At 52.9% G+C, this 19,170-nt stretch overlaps 1 protein-coding gene across 4 annotated transcripts in view; it reads left to right on the top strand.

The window, feature by feature from the left end:
• Kcnq4 (potassium voltage-gated channel subfamily Q member 4) overlaps nucleotides 1-19,170 on the top strand; it is a 52,886-nt gene that overhangs the window by 25,629 nt on the left and 8,087 nt on the right. For 2 of the 4 annotated variants that reach the window (XM_005083833.3, XM_040756742.1), the window contains exons 2-10: nucleotides 5,166-5,256; nucleotides 5,809-5,935; nucleotides 6,122-6,297; nucleotides 6,883-7,008; nucleotides 7,426-7,536; nucleotides 7,705-7,800; nucleotides 10,012-10,100; nucleotides 11,691-11,852; nucleotides 18,439-18,659. In XM_005083833.3, the coding sequence (XP_005083890.3) occupies nucleotides 5,166-5,256; nucleotides 5,809-5,935; nucleotides 6,122-6,297; nucleotides 6,883-7,008; nucleotides 7,426-7,536; nucleotides 7,705-7,800; nucleotides 10,012-10,100; nucleotides 11,691-11,852; nucleotides 18,439-18,659 (1,199 nt within the window). Of the gene's footprint in view, nucleotides 1-2,915; nucleotides 3,044-5,165; nucleotides 5,257-5,808; nucleotides 5,936-6,121; nucleotides 6,298-6,882; nucleotides 7,009-7,425; nucleotides 7,537-7,704; nucleotides 7,801-10,011; nucleotides 10,101-11,690; nucleotides 11,853-12,224; nucleotides 12,270-18,438; nucleotides 18,660-19,170 lie in introns of those variants that run through there. The other 2 variants (XM_040756743.1, XM_040756741.1) reach the window with 2 other exon arrangements.

A 19,170-nucleotide genomic window follows, 5' to 3' on the forward strand; every position in this document is an offset into this window, starting at 1 on the left:
ACCAGCAAAGCCTGGAGGTGGAAATATTTAGGTGGGCTACTGGCAGGCCCAGGGAGCTGGGGTGTTGTGATGAGAGGGTAAGAGAGCAGAGAGGATTAGGCGCAGAGGTGGGTGGGCAGGGTTGGGGTGGGATAGGCCCAGAGAGCCTTGCTGGTAATGCTGGAGAGTTTGACCTTTGCTCTCCCAGCGTGACCTGAGAATTCTAGGAGTGATGCTTTCCAGCTTTGAATTGTGTGGAGAGCATGACTGAAGGAGGGTGATGTGTGAAGATGAGAGGGGAGGCAGGGAGCTTGGTGGGGGGTCAGGAGGTAGAAGGCCTCTGACAGAAGCTGAAGGTTGAGTCAAACGAACTTGCTGCGGAGCGGGAGTTGGGGAACACCAGACAAAGCATCACAACTGACTCAGGTAGTTGGCCTTAGTTCCCGGATACCATCGCTGAGCTGCTAGGGTAGTGGAAAGGCGATCTTAAGGGACGCTGAGATTCCAGTTTAGGGCATGCTTGCTCACAGGCGCCTCTAGATACCCAAGAAGACACTTTGAATTGGTAGGTGGACATGTGAGCTGGGCTCTCAGGGAAGGCTGCCAGTCTCACACCTGCTAGGCACAGGGTGCATATAGTATGGGCTGGGGGCAAGACTGAAACGGATGTTCTTTTCTTGTTTGTATTTTTTAGAAATATGCATTTTAAAGTATGCTGGACACAGTAGCTTACACCTGTAACCCTTGCTAGTCCAAAGGCAGGAGGATCGCAAATTTGAGTCTAGGGAGTATAGGGAAACCTTGTAAATAAATAAATAAATAATATTGATAACTGGTGACAATGGGAGCCAGTGAGATGGCTCAGTGGGCAAGAGTAATTGCTGCCAAGCCTGATTTTGATCCCCAAATAATGAAAAAAAAGAGAGAGAGAACTGACTCTTATAAGCTGTCCTCTGACCACACACACACACACACACACACAATACATACTTAATGTAAATGTAAAATTATTTAAAAAAACTAACTGGGGACAGTGTTGCACGCCTGTAGCTCCATCTACTTGAGAGGTGAGATGGAAGGATCTCTTTAGCTTAGGAGTTTGAGACTGGCCCTGTTAATATAACAAAGTTACCTGTCTCAAAAAAGAGATGAGAGAGGTGTCTGGGGCTGGAGAGACAGCTCAGTGGTTAAGAGTTCTCACTGCTCCTTGAGAGGACCCACATTCCATTCCCAACACCCATATAGTGACTAACAACTGTCACTCCAGTTCCAGAGGATCCAACGTCTTCTTCTGGCTCCTCAGCCACTGTGTACACGTGGTGCACAGGCATTCTTGCGGGCAAGGCACTTATACACATACTACTCTAGTAGAGGCCCCACATTCAATTTCCAGCACCCACATCGGGCAACTCACAACCACCTGTAAGTCATGCTCCAGGGACCTAGCATCTTCTTACGGTCTCCACAGCCACTGCACTCATGCGCACATACTCCCTCACCCCACATATACGTGGTTACGAGTAAAATAAGTCTCTAAAAATATTGGAAACTTGCCAGGCGTTGGTGGCTCATGCCTTTAATCCTAGCACTTGGGAGGCAGAGGCAGGTGGATCTCTGTGAGTTCGAGACCAGCCTGGTCTACAAGAGCTAGTTCCAGGACAGCCTCCAAAGCCACAGAGAAACCCTGTCTCGAAAACCAAAACCAAAACCAAACAAAACATTAGAGACTTGTCAGCCGGGCACTGAAGAGGCAGAGGCAGGCAGATCTCTGTGAATTCGAGGCCAAGCTACACAGAGAAACCCTGTTTCAAAAAATTAAAAATTTAAACAGTGTCTTAGTCACTGTTCTGTTGCTGTGAAGAGACACCATGACCAAGGCAGCTCCTATAAAGGAATGCAGTTAACTGGTGGTTGCTTACGGTTTCAGGGTTAGTGCATTTTCATAATGGCGAGGGGCATGGCGTCACGCAAGTAGACAGACAGGCATGGTGTTGGAGAACTGGCCGAGAACTAAATCCTGATCTGCAGGCAGCAGGGAGAGGGGCAGTCGGTGGCTGGGACCGGGAGTGTCCTGGGCTTTTGGAACTCAGAGTTCCTTCTCCAACAAGGCCATACCTCCTAGTCCTTCCCAACAGTCCACCAACTGAGAACCAAGAATTCAAATACATGAGCCTCTGAGGACCAAGCTCATTCAAAGCACCACGTGACCATAGGGTCTGAGAATGGAGCTGGGTAACTGAGCCCTTGACTACAAAGCCCTGGGTTTGCTCTCCAGCACTGCAAAAGAAACAGATAAATGGGGATGTACATTAGTTTGTTATTATCTAAGCAGTCCATGTTCATTGGGAAAAAAACCCTTAGGAAGCACAGATAGGGAAAAAAAAAACAAACAAAAAACAAAAGCACTTCATTTTTGCTCAACTAGAAATGAGCCTGCCACGTTGGTACATACGTAAAGGGTATTTCTTTTTAAACATCAGGATCACATTCCCCTGGAGGTTTTGTAATCTGCTTTTTTCTCTTAGTCTATTGTGGATAGTTGATGCCTGTGTAACTATTGAAGTAGCAGGGAAAAAATAGAGGAAAGGAATTCTGGACGTGCTCAACAGAGAACTATGTGTGCCCATGGCTGCCTGAGGTCTTAGGGGGCTGACAAAGGCAATGGAGGAATTGGGCGAGAGCGAAGACTCATGATATCCCCACAGCAGCCCTGCCCATACCAACTCTGTCAGCTGCAGCTCCCATTCCAGGCAGCCTGGCTGCTGCTGGTCCTGTGGTTAGTGACTGAATCCGAGGAGTGGAGGACATACTTCCCTCTCCAGTTGCTGTGTGTCTTTGCTGACTCAGCTCTGTGCTGGAACCGACTGCAGAGGCCTCCATCTCACTCATTCATCTGAAGCCCTTACCGACAGCTGCTTCTTGCCTCCTTGATCCAGGGGCATTTCCTGTGATGCAACATCAGATCCTGCCCTTCAAGGAGTTGTAAGTGTGCCAGGGCACAGCCAGACCCTTCTCTCAATTGCCCATCACCCCATATTACAGAGGAGGAGGCAGACTAGAAGAGGTCAGTGGTTTTCCTAGGTGTACTCTCTCTTCTCTCTGTATCTCTCTCTCTCTCTCTCTCTCTCTCTCTCTCTCTCTCTCTCTCTCTCTCTCTCTCTCTCTCGCCTGCATGCATGCATACAGCAGCACACACACACACACACACAGTGTGCATGCATGCTTGAACAGAAATAAGATAAGCAGAAAGAGAGAGATTTGGGCTGGGCATGGTGTTGCACACTTGTAATCCTAGAACTAGGAAGATTGAAACAGGAGAGGAAAATAGAGTTCAAAGCTAGCCTGGGCTACATAGCAAGACCCTGTCTCAAAAATTAACATACAGGAAGGCAGGTCTGATGGAGAGTCTGTAGAGGGGGAGATGAGTAGGAGTCAGAGGTTCTGAGGAACAGCTAGAGTATGTATAGGGCCGAAGGTGTGCAGAGTCTCTGATGGAGAGGCAGCAGTAGAGCTCTGAGGACTTGTGGGAATGCTGGTGGTCAGGACACTTCGATGCTTTTCCAGGGAACAAGCTCATTCTTTGTAGACAAAAGTTTCTGTTCTGCCTGGTCCCTCAGCCCTTTAGTCCCAAATAAACACACAGAGGCTTATAGTAAGTATTAAGCGTTTGGCTTATTGCTCAGGCTTATTACTAACTAGCTCTTACAATCTAATTCTTATCTATGTTTAGCCATGTATGGCTTGGGACCTTTTCTCAGTAAGGCTTTCTAATATTGCTTCCTCTGCATCTGTCTGGCGACTCATTCTCTACCTTCCTCTTCCCAGAATTCTCCTAGTCTGGTAGCCCTGTCTATACTTCCTGCCTAGCTACTGACCAATCAGTGTTTTATTAAACCAATACATGTGATAAATCTTTACAGTGCACAGCAGCATTATCCCACATCATTCCTTCTGTTGTTTTCTGGGGACAGGTGCAAGCCTACCATGCCTGTTCCAAGAGCCCACACTCCCCTCGCTATGCCTACAGCCCTCCTGTGTGTATACATGCCTCAAGGCACCTGCTTATGGACTCTCCCCCACTTCCTCTCTACTGGGGGCTCCTGGCTCCAATCTCAGGTCGGCCTTGGAAAGACTCAGCAACCTTGGGTGAACCCCTTTCCTGCTGTTTGCCATTGTATCTTCATGTGTACCTGACCCCTAGGCAAGTGCTGGATGAGTTACATTCTAGAGTTCCTTTCTAACAGGCTGCTTGGTAGCTTCACGCTGCCCACAGGGTAGTTGCAGGCCTTTGTCAACAAGCTCCTTACTCCCCGGTCCTCATTTCCTTTCCTTCCCCATGTTGCTGTTTCCATGCCTTCTCTGTCCTGTCCCCTTTCATTTTATTTGTGTTGCGGTGTTTGTGTGTGTGTGTGTGTGTGTGTGTGTGTGTGTGTGTGTGCTGTGGTCACCAGTGTGAATGTCTGTACTCATGGAGGCCAAAGGAGGACGTTGTGTGCCCTATGATATCATTCTCTGCCTTATTCCCTTGAGACGGGGTCCTTCAGTGATCCCAGAGCTCACTGTTTCCAACTGAACTGACTGGCCCGTGAGCTGCTGCGATCTGCCTGTCTCTGATACCAACACTAGGGCTGTGGACACGTGGTCATGCCCAGCCTTTTCACATGTGTGTTCTGGATTCCAACGGGGCCTTAAGCTCACACAGTAGTCGCTCTCACTGCTGAGCCACCTCCCCAGCCCCTCTCATTACTAGCTGACTCATTGTGAATTCCATAAAAACACGGAGGCAGAGCAGCTGTCCTTATTTTTCAGTCGAGGCTATAGCTTCTGAGCTCTGTTGACCTCTGGAACACTTTGCTCGGGTCTTAAAATGGAGCTTGGAGCCAGAAAGGCTAGTGGGTGGCTGAGCCTGGGGAACCCTGAGCCTCTATGCTCTCCTGCTAGCCCAGACAAAACTGTAAGGCCTCCTCCCTGAGACTCAGTCACACCAGGGTCCTCCAGAGAGGGCTTGGGAGGTGTCTGTTCCCAGCAGCCTGCGACTTGCTGATCTATGAGTTTGCAGCTTTGATTGTGTTTTCCAAAGAATTCTACCCAAATAATGAGTCTCCTGACTCTGCAGCCCCTGCCAGGGGACCCTCAGTTATCCTCTCCCCAGCCATCTAACCTTCCCCGACATGCTCCAATTGCAGATTTTTGCTAGTCTTCAGCTGCCTGGTGCTGTCCGTGCTGTCCACTATCCAGGAGCACCAGGAACTTGCCAACGAGTGTCTCCTCATCTTGGTGAGTGCTGGGAGTCCCTTAAAGTCTCCTCCGAGGCAGAGCAGCATATGAAATCTCACCTCGGCCTGAGGAGAGAGGCTTCCTAGACTGTGGTCAGAGAGAGGATTGCTGCCCCTCTCTGGCATCATTCCTGTTTTTATAGCTGGTGTAGGGAGATAGAGCCCCTTGTTCTATGTGAGGCCTGAGGATGAGGCCAGGATAGACTAAGTGTTTAGACTCAGTTCTGTACCAGAACAGAAACAAACCTCACCCTGTTAAACAACACCAACAGAAGGCCTTCCGACAACAGAGAGCCACTCTTGATGCCACTCAGCCAGGGCCAAGAGTCTAGAATGGCTGGAAGACGGAGGGCAGGGAAGCAATCCAGGCCTCTTATGGAGCTAGACACTTGTGTATGGGGGCAGACTTGGGCTTCTGTTCTTCCTGGAGGACAAAGAGGTCACCTCCCTTCTGGAATCCTCTCAAATCCTTCCAGGTATAAGAGGAACCTAACCAGGTGTTGGTGTTCCTAACCCAGGGTCGGGCTCTGATCTGGGTCCTGGTTCCCCACAGGAATTCGTGATGATTGTGGTCTTTGGCTTGGAGTATATAATCCGTGTCTGGTCGGCTGGCTGCTGTTGCCGCTACAGAGGATGGCAGGGCCGCTTCCGCTTCGCCAGGAAACCTTTCTGTGTCATCGGTATAAGACTTCCCTACTCTGCCCAACCCCAAGCCTCAGGGAGGCATTCTGATCCCATCCTTGGCCCCATCCTGGCTTCTCATGAATTTAGTGAACCCTCCCAATCTGCACTACTCTCCCCCCCAATTCGGTCCCAGGAGTCCAGACCCCAGGTGGGCTGGTGACTTTGAAACTCCTGTTCTGCAGACTTCATCGTGTTCGTGGCCTCGGTGGCGGTGATCGCCGCGGGCACACAGGGAAACATCTTTGCCACGTCCGCGTTGCGCAGTATGCGCTTCCTGCAGATCCTGCGCATGGTGCGTATGGACCGCCGTGGTGGCACCTGGAAGCTGCTGGGCTCGGTGGTCTATGCGCACAGTAAGGTGAGGCTGGGGAAAGGTGCCGGGAAACAAAACTCCTGGAAACTACCTGACGCGCAAGCAAGAGGCGGAGCTGGAGTGGGACCAATGCTGGGGCCAGGGGACTGGAGCCAGGCTGGGGTGGCCTTGTCAAGGACTGATGGGGGTCAGGCCTACGCTGGGGCAAGAACAATTAAGACTTGGTAGGGCGTGGCCTACCTGAAGTAATGGGATAAGGGGCTGGAGCTGAGCAGAGGTGGAGCCTAATAGTGAAAGACCTGAGGAGGGGGCAGGGCCCACGCTGGGATGAGGGATGGGGATCCAGGTGGAGGGAGCCAGAAGGGGCGGGGCTTAGGCAGGGCCTGGGAGGTAGGATCACTTCTGCAAGCCCCTTGGTTTGGAGAGGACTGCCCCCAATGGAATCAGGTCCTAGGAGTGAGGCTGGGAAGGGATCCGACAGGTTGAAGCCTGGAAAGATTAAGGACAGGCCAGGGGTCTGGCTCTAGGGGGCTCTGAGAAGTCCAGGCAAGGGCTCCTTCTTTGAAGATGGGACAGCTGGAGAAGTGTGTGCAGCCTTACCCCGATAAGCACCCCTCCTGCTTCCCTCAGGAGCTGATCACCGCCTGGTACATCGGATTCCTGGTGCTCATCTTCGCCTCTTTCCTCGTCTACCTGGCTGAGAAGGATGCCAACTCTGATTTCTCCTCCTATGCTGACTCACTCTGGTGGGGGACGGTGCGTGAGGGTCTGTGCAGGTCCGCCCTTCCCCCTAGGAACACTACCCAGGTTCTGTCCCCTTACAGGCTTATCCCATCCTTGTCTCTTCACTAAGATTGGGGCTCCTGAGACCAGCCCCTATGCTAGCCCCTACCTAGTCTGCTGGACCTGTTTGTGTCCCCACACCCAGCCCTTCCCTCAGCCCTTGTGACCTGTGCCGCTTTTCCTTAACTAGCATGAGACCCCATCTGTACCCCTCCAGTCTCTGAGAAGTCCGTGAGATTGGTCCCCAGGGGCCACTATAGGAGTCTGTTGGGGTGGGTTTGGGGGAGCCCTTCTGTTGTCATCAGCTTCCTGCTTGCACTTGCTGTGCCCCCAAATCCTTAAGGCTGGCCCCTATGCCCCGTCCTGTGGGTAACCTGTTTGTATCTTCAGATCACTCTGACGACCATTGGCTATGGTGACAAGACGCCACATACATGGCTGGGCAGGGTTCTGGCTGCCGGCTTCGCCTTACTGGGCATCTCCTTCTTTGCCCTGCCTGCTGTGAGTTCTCTGCGGGTTGGTGAGGGAGGCTGGGGCCAAGACCTGACCAGCCTATCTTAAATTTGCCTTGGGCAACCCAGGGTGCCTCAGGTGGGCAGGTATGGGACCATTTTAGTAGCCTCTTGCCCTCCTTCCTACACTACCTGCAACCATGCCCTGTCCCCATAGGGCATCCTGGGGTCTGGCTTTGCCCTGAAGGTCCAGGAGCAGCATAGGCAGAAGCACTTTGAGAAGCGGCGGATGCCAGCAGCCAACCTCATCCAGGTACCCGAGGCTCAGGAGCCTCTGTGCTTGTCAGCCCTGGGTGCTGACCCCTGTGTCCCAACCTAGAAACTCCAATGCTACTTCAGAGAGGGGCACGTCTTTTGGGGAGTGTCTTAGTCAGGGCTTTTATTGTTGTGTACAGACACTACGACCAGAGCAACTTTTATAAAGGAAAAACCATTTAATTGGGGTGACTCACTTACAGTTTCAGAGGTTAAGTCCATTATCATAACAGGAGCATGGCGGCCTGCAGGCAGACAGTAGCTGAGAGTCCTACATCTTACAGGCAACAGGAAGTCAACTGACTCACTGGGCAGTATCCTGACCATAGGAAACCTCAAAGTCTGCCCCACAGTGACACACTTCCTCCAACAAGGCCATACCCACTCCAACAAAACCACACCTCCTATGAGATTATGGGAGCCAATTACATTCAAACTTCAATAACGGGGCGGGGGGGGGTGTCACATGCCACATTACAGACTGAGCTGGAATGCTGACCAGCATTACCAGTAATGTTCTCCTGCAGCAAATATCTGGTTTCAAACTCCCTAGAGCCACCCTGTTGCCAACTGTGGCCATGGCCTAGGATGGGGAGAGCCTGGATAAAAGGCCCCCATCCTTAGTGGAGACCTAACTCTGCCATCTTGAAGCTGGGTAGTTCTCTGTCAGCCTGCTCCACCACTGGCACTGTGTCCTCAGGAAGTCATACAATAAGAAAATGGTCCAAAGTTGGACTTTTAAAACTGCTAGCGTTTAATGGGCAGGTGAGCAGGGAGCCAGCTAAGGAAATAGAGGGGGAGTGGCCAGAGATGGGGGCAGGTGTAGGAAGCCAGGGGCGGTGATCTCAGCTTCCCTCAGTGTGATGAACGAGACGTGAGTGGACTCTGATCTGTGAGCCTGTCACTGCCTTGGCCACTCCCCAGTGTAGGGGCGTGCAGGAGAACTCCCTGTGGGAAACAGTTGAGGAATCCTGACACAGCGCTCCTCTGCCTGCTCCCCAGCCCACCACCCTCTGACCCTCAAACCTGCTTCGGTCCCCTCCTTATCTCTCCTTCCCAGGGTAGAATCCCTTCTCCCTCCCTGCTATCTCTGACTACCAGCCCAGCCTTTTCTTCTTAGCGTCCCTTAGGGCACAATGGCCACTGTCCTCTGGGAGCTGGCCTCCCAAGGGGCATTGTAGGGGCAGGCAGCTGGCACTGTCCCTGCTGAGAGACAGCTGGTATTGTGGTACCTATAATTAATGAGAGCTCTGGCAGCTGCTCCCCAGCCCATGCCAGGGACCCAGGCAAGCAGGAAGTAAAAATATTTCTGTCTTAGGAAGGCGCCAGGCTGGTGAGGTCACTCATGGCAACCCCTTAAGGGCAAGAGGCACCAAAGGAGAGAGAGGATGCTTCTGGGGCTGCCCCAATCCTGCTTCGTCCTGTCTAACAGTCTCCATATCTCCCTGCCCTGGTGGATCAATTCATTCCCAGTCCTTCCCAGACTTTCTACCTGCATGGAGAGAGATGGCTTTCCTCCTCATCAGACCACAGTTCCTTCTGCTTCACAGTGCGTGGCTGTTGAAGAGTTTGTGGTCAATCATCTTCCCCCCCTCAGGCTCTGGTAGTCCCATGGTAGCAGTAGGCAGCTGATGAAAGCACGGTGGAGTCGTTGTTTGTGAAGTCATTCACTTAGTCAACATTCCCTGCCCAAACATTTGCAGAGCCACCTGCATGTGCCAGAACCTGTACTTGGCCCTGAGGATGCAGTGGGGCCCAAGGTGCAGCTTATGAAGAAAGACACTAACCAGACACTGTGAATGTGTACTTAGCTAAGGGAGCTAGCGGGAGGGCTTAAAGGACCCTGGCCATAAGTGTGCCGGGCACTGGACTTGGCATCGGATGGACTCTTGTCCATTTCATCCTCGTAACACTGTTAGGTCAACAATCCCCACTCTGTTCTACATGGAAGAATGGATTAGAAACCCATGCCTGCCTGACCACAGACTCCCAGCTCTTACCCAGTGTTTGTAGGCCTCTGGCTCTGGTGCTGATTTACTGGGTCACCTTGAGGAAGTCATTTCTAGGTCTTGGTTCCTTGGCTGGCCTTGCTGGTGGCTATGGAATTAGACTTGGCCTCTGGTCCTGGCATCACTCTCAGCTGGCCTGGGACTAGGTTCCCTCAGGGGCAGAGGGCTTCTGTGACACCCCATTCTCCCCATGCCTCCAGGCTGCTTGGCGCCTGTACTCCACTGACACAAGCCGGGCCTACTTGACAGCCACATGGTACTACTATGACAGTATTCTCCCATCTTTCAGGTAGGTGCTGCTGGAACGGGAGCGGGTAGGAGCTGGCATTAATGCCCCTTGAGAAGATGCCCTCAGGGTTGAGAGAGGAGATTGCTCCCAACAGAGCATTTGGGACTGGCACTTCAGGTCCTGCATAACTTGGAGCCTGGTTGGTCCTCTCCCTAACTCTTCTCTGCCCATTGGGCTCAGGGTATTGGTGAAGTTGAGCCCCACACATGGAATGCTTGGAGTCTACATGCTCACCAATACGTGATGCCACCTAGGGAAGTGACAGCCAGCTCATCTCCCCTCATTCTTGAGTGGGGGCACATTAGCTTGTACCAATCAATGCATCGCTGGTTAGAGAGGATGCTATGGCAGAAACATGTGTGCCTGCCCCAGAGCCCCTGTGTGTGACTGTGCGGGCCCTGTTACTGTTCTGGGCAGCAACCTCTGAGGCCAGCAATGGGTCTGTTCTGCTGGCCCAGGCTGGGCTCAGGCTCAATGGGGGTGGCTCTGTGCCGGGGTTATTAATAGCATCATCAAGGTGCGTGGAGCCAGGTGCCTGGCCAGGCCCTGGGGCAGGAATGAAGACTGCAGAGCCGGCTTGGTTGGCTCAGCCCCACGGGCAGGATGGCGTGGAGTGCGTGCTAGTCCGGGCTGCTGTGCTCAGCGCTTCTCTCCACCGTCTTTGCCTCATTAGTTATCCTTGAGCAGCCATTGCGTGATCCCACTTGCCCGCACCCGCACCTGGCCCCCTCTTGCCCCCTCCCTGTCCCACAGTCTTCCCAGGGGAGGAGCAGGAGGTAGGGGCTGTAAAGGGGGCTCCCCACATCACTCCTCCCTCTCCCCATTTCCACACTTGGTGAAGACAAGCTCCTACCTCAGAGCAGAGCCGCTGGCTGAATTTGAAGCCATCCCTTTGGGGAGGAGGGGGAATGTTCAAAGGGATCAAGGCCAAGCAAGAGAGGGAACAGGACTGGATGCTTAGAAATTGCCGCGGAAGTGGGGGAACTCTGGATGGGGTAGCCTGGATTTCCTGGTAAGAGGAACAGAGTCTGGTCTGGAGACTTAGCTCCCTTGGAAAGGCGGGTGTGGGGTGGCTACCTTCCTGGTTATGGCACTAGGAAACGACCGGGAGAGTTAGTGGATAGCCCGCCCAATCGCATCCCAGGAACTCCGTGGTAAGAGGAACAGCACCGGGCAGGGAAGCTGGGCCGACTGCCCTATTAAATCTGTCTTCAGCTCCAGTCTTCTCCTAAAATCCAAGTCGGGCTGGGAGACTAAGGATTTCAGAGTTGCTGATGGCCGCTTGGTAGGCACAGTTCTGTGATGAAGAGCAGAGTCAGCTAGATCTGAGCTCCCTCTTGGTGTGGGTGCTTTGGAGTTGTGCCCAACTGCACAGCCATACCTAGATTCCTTCCGATTTCCCAGAAACTTCTGCAGGGGGGAGGAAGCTAGCCTCTCCACCCGCCTGCTCTGGCCTGGGGTATTTGTGAGCACCCTTAGAGGGTGACTCAAGATTTGGCAGGATCTGAGTTCAATAGCTCTGGGCCCACTGGGTGAGGTGGGTGGTGTCCCTAAAACCCTGCCTGTATCTGATGGCGCCCTCTCCTGCAGAGAGCTGGCCCTCTTGTTTGAACACGTACAACGGGCCCGCAATGGGGGCCTACGGCCCCTGGAGGTGAGGCGGGCGCCACTACCCGATGGAGCGCCCTCTCGCTACCCGCCCGTTGCCACCTGCCACCGGCCGGGCAGCGCCTCCTTCTGCCCTGGGGAAAGGTAGGGGCCCCCAGAGGCCACCACCTCCTCTTGCTTCTCCTCTTCCTTTTCCATTTTCTGTCTCACCCTCTCTCAGACCTCCTCCAGCCACCACATGGGTGTATGGACCTGTTTGGGGGAAATCTCTGGCATTGTTGTGAGGCCTGGTAGTTGTCATCAGATGGCCGGACAGGTACAGACTGAGGGTCTCTCTAGAGAGGCCACACTGGACTTACCTTTCTGTTCTCTGGGTCTCCCAGGGTCTGAGAGGGAGACTGTCCACACCATTCTCCCCTGTCACCTCCACCGTTCATACCATTGTCCTCTTTCTTTCTCTGTTTCCACATCCCCCCCCCATTCTCCCATCCCTGCACCCCCATCCCTCCCTGGAAGCTGGAGAGAGGAGGAGGCCGCTGGCCCCAGGTGCTTACGGCTCAGGTAATCGAGGGTGCTTTTCTGTTCTGGGGTGTGAGGGCAGGGACCTCCCCCGGCATGCTGCTGTTTGCCGGAAGCAGATGCCTGCTGGAAGAGAGCTCTGTGACTAAGACCGCTACAGAACCTGCGTAAAACTCCGCCAGCAACTAACACGCTTATCTCTGCAGCTCTTGTCTGCAGCTTTGCTGGAGCAGGGGGGTCCCCCTGGGGCTCTCTCCTTCTGTACTGTGACACTCTTTGCTGTCCCCAATCCTCTCTCCCAACTTGATCTGGAGCTGTTGCCCGTTGAAAGAAGAGTCAAGACAGACCACCACTTGCTCCCTCTACATGTTCCTAACTGGAGGAACCCCAGGCATGGGATAATGGAAACCCCTCCTCATGTCTTAGGAAAAAAGTGATTGCTTCTGTGAGGGTTTAGCTTTGAGGTCAAGGGTCAGTTCAGTCCCTTCATGCTCTCCCTCGCTTTACCCACCTTTTTTCCTTTGCCTCATCCCACACATCATCCCTGAACTAGCCAGGTGAACATCTGTTCCTTGAGTCTGGAGTATCATTAAGCCCGGGTCCAACATTAGCAGCCAGGGAAGAGGCAAGTCCCTTCACACTCAGAGAAGCTCACCTTGGCTGTGTGTCTGGAGAAAATCACAAGTAACTCTGCTCTTGGCAACACTGACACTGGTGAGGGGGCAGAGTTGTGCCCAACCAGGCTGGTCAGTGGTTCTGGGTTCTCCATTTGGGGCTGAAGGGGCTTGAAGAATGAATTGATGAGGATGCGTGAGAGCAGGGTCTTTTCCCTGCTCTCACTGAGGGTTCTCACTGGCCAAGGGCTAGACAGGCCTGGAGCTTCAGGGAGAGGAATGATTGGCCAAGTGTATCTTGGCCAATCATTCCTCCAAGAGAAGCCCATGGTGTAACCTGGCATGGATTCTCCATCACTGCCTGCAGGCACTGTGCCTGCCAAACAACTTATAGCCAGAAACTCACAAGGTTTGGTGTTCTGGCAACCCTGAGCAGGGCCAAATATGGGCTCTGAGCTTCTAGTTCATTCTTGTCTCTCTTCACCCGAATCAGAAGACACTAGCAATGGGTGGGAGCTTGGACCCTGTACCCCTTAATGATTCTGGGTCCCTAAAAGGCCTGGGAACAGAGGAATGCTGAAAGACTGGCATTATTAACATTGTGTCTATCTGCTCAGGAGTGTCTGTCTGTGTGTCTGATGGTGGAATGATCAGGATCCTGGGGCGGGGGACATTGAGCTGTGACTTTTGGATCTGTCATCAGGCTCAAGCCAAATGGTCATGTCCTTAATCTTGATTTATTTTGACCCTAGGAAATGGGGTGTAGCTCCTGCTATGATATCCTCAAACACATGTGTACATACATATGTGTATACACACATGTATACACTGCTACTTCCTACTCTCACCCTTGTTTGGGCACATGGAGCTTGGGGATGGCCCACACTGAGCATGTTTTCAGGAAGTGGGGTTCCAAGGAGCAGGACTTCCTAGCAATGGCATTCCCAGGGCCAGGGTCTCCCTTTGAGGGTCATGGGATGAGCTCTAAAAGCCTGGCTTCTTGACTGTCACATCCCAGGGAGCATGTATTCAAAATGCAAAAGACAGGACTTCTCCATGCTCCGGACTCAGTCACTGGAGAAGGACCCTGAGTTCTGCAGGCTCAACATACAGCCAAGGGATCGTATGCAGAGCCTGAGCACCTCTGCATCCTGGGGTTGGAACTGGAGGGTGACTTGAGTGGGGATCCTTCTCTCCCTCCAGCCACAGGAGGCCAGCCCCGTCCTGGCAGCACTCCATGCTCCGTCCACCTGTCTGTTTGTCACTAACCTCTGTTCGTGTCTTGTTCTCAACTTTCCAGCCAGATGTTTAGTAATAAACGGAGTTTCTTTCGGATCCACGCCAGCTGGAGACCGAGGTACCCCCTCATCTGCTCCTCCTGTCCCCTTTCCTCCTTGCTCCCCCCCACTTTAGGGGCTGGAGAAGGGGACAGGATGGACCAAGCACAAGGTGCATGTGCCTGCCGCCTGTAATCTGCCTTGGGGCCCTAAGCCCCCTTGCCTTCTTGGGGATGACTCTGCAAGGTTTAGGGCATGGACCCAGTGTCAGAAGGGACACTCAGGAGCTTTGAGTATATGCTGGCTATGCTGCTGACCCCTGTGTAATCTTGGCCAAATTCCTTCTTTTCTTTGGACTTGTTTCCCTTCTGTGGAACGGGCAGGTTGAACGAGAGGCTCTCGGAAGGCCCTTCCCACTGACCTGTGCCAACCTTGGGGTTGGTTCCCTGGCTCTCCACCACTCACCCGGGAAGCCCACAGGTACCTGAAGGGGCTGCGCCCAGCACCTCCGTCACCAGTTTCAGATCCCCAGCTCTTCCAGCTGCACCACAGCTACATCTGTGGCACCTGCCCCATGCCGAGCGCTCTTCTGTGCACTGGGGAAATGGTGATGAATAAAACATGGCCCCTGGAGAGCTGCAAAGAGTAATTGTGGTTCAGTGCATTGAGTACAACACAGGAGGGAAGCAGAGGGGCTGCGGAGCTGAGGTCAGACATTTAGCCCAGAAGCAGCCCTGGAAGAGGTGGCTTTGGGGGAGGGCACTCGGGCCAGGGAGCCGCACAGATCAAGCTCAGAGGTCAAAGAGGAAGCGCAGCTGTGTGAGATGAGCCCGCAGCCCAGTGTGGCCTGATCTGGGAGTGGCCACTGGAGCCACTCTGAGGCAGGACAGCATTGTGAAGAACTCAAAGTCCTGTAAGAGCCTCATTCTGTTGGCATTCAGGTGGCCTAAGTTTGTGGAGCCTTGTGGTTGGCGATAGAGCCAGGCCCCCTGCTAGGCTTCTGTTGAGAGACGGTCATCCTTAGAATTGTCGTTTCAGGCCACCATCTATCTAGCTCCAGTTTGCCAGCTATGTGTCCTTGTGCACAACACCTAGCTTTCTGTGCCTTTGTTTCCTTCCGTGTAAAATATAGGTGCTAATGGGGTTTGCTTCCGTTAAAACTGACTGGCTCCTGTAAGTGTAAGTTGGCCTCTTTCAACAGTGTGTTTGTCAGTTAAGAAGGCCTTTGGGGTGGCTCAGTGAATAGAGTGCTTGCCTACTATGCATGAGTCTGCTTCCTAGCGCTGCATAAATTGGATGTGGTGGGCGCATGCCTATAATCCCAGCACACAGGAGGTAGAGGCAGGAGGATCAGAAGTTGAAGGTTATCCTTGGCTACGTATCAAGTTTCAGGACAGACTGAGCTACATGAGATCCCATCTCAAAAATGAATAAAAATAAATAAAAGCCATGCTTTTGAATAGTACTTTGGAAGCTGAGAAGGGTGTAACTTTATGGCAGACCTCTCGAGTTCTATCCCCAGTCTTGAAAATAGAAAAATCCAAAAGCATGGGACATGTCTGTAGGAAATAGGGGCTCCCTGAGGGTGATGCTGAGGAGACTGGGTTAGATCTGCCCTTCTGCAAGTGTGGGTCAGAGGAACAGGAAGGACTAAAGGTGGAGAGGCCTGTGGTAAGGCTGTTCCCCCTAGTCCCTGAAGAGGAGCTGTGTGGGGCAGTACAGAGATGTGTCTGCCTTTCTCAGTCTGGGCTGGTGGCAGAGTTCCCTATGGCTGGATTTTCAGGGCTGTTGGAGAGCAGCCAATGAAGGGTTTACACCCCTCCTCCCCTCCCCCCACATCTTTCCACCCCCATGCACCAGTGCCACCACTGCCCATGCTTCCAGGCATCAACAGCCCCCTTTTCTCTACCTTAACAGTTGACATTTTGAATCAGATGATTCTTTTGCTGGGGTCTAGGACATGCATCTTGGGATGCTTCCACCCATGATGTACCAGGAGAGCCCCTTTACAGAGTGATAACCCACGGCGTCTCCATTATCAGGTGCCTTCTGGTGGGCAAGATGGCCCCAGCTGAGGACTACTGCCATAGTTCCCACTCTAAACTCTTGTCCTGGGAAAAGGGCAGTCTCTAAAATCAGAGAAAATGGAGCCCTACAATGTTCTTATTTTAGGCAAATCATTTCTCTCTTTTTGCACCTATAAACTAGGGATGGCAAATTCAGGAGCCCTACAATGGGGGCTTAGAGGCCTAGACGCACCGAAACCTGCAGATGGACCTCGTGTGCTCTAAGGAGCCTAGGAAGAAAGAGCTGTTTGGTGCCTGCCGTGTGCCAGGTTTCTTTCCATTTTCTTTGAGCTTTCAGGCTCCAGAGAGGCTGACGTGAGCCTTTTTCTGGTCCCTGCCCAAGGAGCTGGAATCCAGGGCTGCTCAGGGGGAAAACAGTGTCTTCTTGCATTCAAGAAGAGCCAAGACCTTTGACTGGCTGGAAAGTTACAGAATTCCTAAATCAGGCCAGAAGCTCCCTCCACCACCACAGAATCAGAGCCAGAAAGGGACTGTGTAAGGCCCCCAGTGCAAGCCTCATCCCCCTTCCTCTGAGAGTCCTGCCAACAGCATGCACAGCTTGTTGCTCACTTCAATAACACGGAGACCATGCTTCCCCAGAATGTCAAGGAGCGATCTGGAGTTCCAGTCCTTGGACTGAAGGGCAGAGACTTCATCAGTCTCCTCCCCTTCTCTCCCCATTGGAGGAGCAGAGGACAGGGTGGTCTTGCATGGCCTGGGTGGGTGTGGGTGCTTGCCAGCATGAATGGTTCTGCAGAGGCAAGTTTGGGAAAGCCACACTCCAACTTCTCTTGGAATCTTTGAGATGTGTCAAAGAGATCCCAGGAATGTGAAGAACATGATGGATTCCTTCTAATAGCCCCAGGCTCCCAACTTGTGACCTATAACCTCTCCCCCTAGGCAGCAACTCATCCTCAGGCTGCCCCACATCCAGGCCCTTTCCCAAGGTGACCCTGGTTTGGTGTGCTCCCCTACCTCACCACCCTAGCTCTGCTCTCTGCTCCATGCCCTAGGCATGGGGGCCCCACCTCCCCCCTAATATGGAAACCCAATTCTTTCATCCTCTCAGCCCTTGATCTGAAAACCCCCAGGCAGGTGCTAGGACCCCCTTTTCACCTCTGCCCCTTCTCAAGCCTTATCTGAGCTTGGCTGGTGTTTTCCTGCGCTAAGTCTCTAGTCAGCTGGAGTGGGAGCCTCCAGACCTGTCAGCAAGGGGAAATGGTGATAACACTGCAGGATGTGGGATGGAGGATGTTTGCTGAGGTCTTACCAACAGCATAGCATGGTTCTTGAACCTCTTGGACACAGAGTTACTCAACCAGGTATTGGTTAACTGGGGCCTGTCTGAGGGAAATGGAGGCCTCCTTCTGTTTGTCCTCCAAGGTTTGGGGCAGTGATGGGGAGCTGGGCGCATGAAAGGGAGTGAAAGCAAACACCCTTAAACACATGCATTAGGACAGCGCTCTTGGAGAGCAGAACTCAGACGGGAAACCACAGGAGAACAGGTTACTACACACCAATCCTTACTGAGGGGACCAGCACCTGGGGTGTCCTGGACACTGAGACCCTCAGCAGGCCATCATATCACACAGCTCTCCCCCCTACTAACAACATATGGAAATCTGAGATAGAGAACTTAGTTTTCCCTATTCTATTTATCCAGCTGTGCCAGGCCTTAAAGCCATGACCTGACCAGTGTGGGTTAAGATAGCTCCAGCAGCGGGGAGAGGGGGAAGTGTAAATGGACACACGTGTACACACTGTGTATACACATGGGTGGCTGTGTACCCAGGTACACATGTACACATACTTCCTGACCTCCACAAATCCAACCCTTGTGTTCAGTGGAGGCCCAGAGCCTTGCTCGTGTGTCTGACCAGGTGAGCTCCTCCTACAGTGTGTCTGTGCCCACAGGGGCTGCTACCCCCACCCTCCACCCACCTACCTGGGCTGGTCCCGGATCCTCTGCCCTCCTGTCTCTCACTTCCTTCCAGTTTCTCTCACTGCTTTCACCCTGACATCTGTCTCCTGTGTACCCCCATCTGTCTGGGGGAGGGGATGGGAAAGAGTGGGGGTGGGGCTGGGGAAGGGATGTGTCCCCCTCCCCCGTAGGCATCAGGGCCCCTCATCGCACCGGAGGAAATAACTGGTGGGAAACCCAGGTCCAAGAGCCACCCCCTAGATCAGCTAGGTCAGCTTTGTCCCCACCTACCTGCTAACTTGACTCTTTCCCTGGCCTGCCCTGTCCCACCAGCAGCCGGATGGGCATCAAAGACCGCATCCGAATGAGCAGCTCCCAGAAGCGGACAGGACCCTCCAAGCAGCACCTGGCACCTCCGCCAATGCCCACCTCGCCAAGCAGTGAGCAGGTGGGTGAGGCGTCCAGCCCCAGCAAGGTGCAGAAGAGCTGGAGCTTCAATGACCGCACCCGCTTTCGGGCCTCTCTGAGACTCAAGCCCCGCAGCTCTGCCGAGGGTAAGCCCGGAGGTCAAGTGCATCTGCCGGAGGTGGCTGCGGCGGGGAGACTGGCTCAGGTCATCTGCTCTAGAAAATGGGCATCATAGCATCTTTGGTATAACCCAGTCTCCAGACTGAAAGATAATTAAGTGAGAATCTAGCGGGGGCATTTGGCAGTGGTAAGAGCACAGGATTGGAACCAAGCTTCCAAGAGTTGAATCCTGGCTCTGTCACTTGTTTTGTTTTAATTAAATTATATTTTACTTACTTGTTGTGTGTATGTGTCTACATCTGTGGAAGTGGAAGTCAGAGGACAACCTGTGGAAGTTGGCTCCCCCCCCCCCCAGGTCCTGGGGCTCAAACTTGGTCATCAGCCTACACGCTAAGCACTAGTATCCATTGAGCCATCTTACTGGTCCTCGTCATTTATTTTAGATAAGTGACCACATCGCTCTGGGTCTCACTTTTCTCATCTGTAAAATGGAGGTAATAATAGTGTGTGTTCCAGAGAAAGATCTGAGGAATAAGC

The sequence above is a fragment of the Mesocricetus auratus genome, unplaced genomic scaffold, assembly GCF_017639785.1.
Source record: "Mesocricetus auratus isolate SY011 unplaced genomic scaffold, BCM_Maur_2.0 Super-Scaffold_100014, whole genome shotgun sequence".
NCBI classification, from domain to species: domain Eukaryota; kingdom Metazoa; phylum Chordata; class Mammalia; order Rodentia; family Cricetidae; genus Mesocricetus; species Mesocricetus auratus.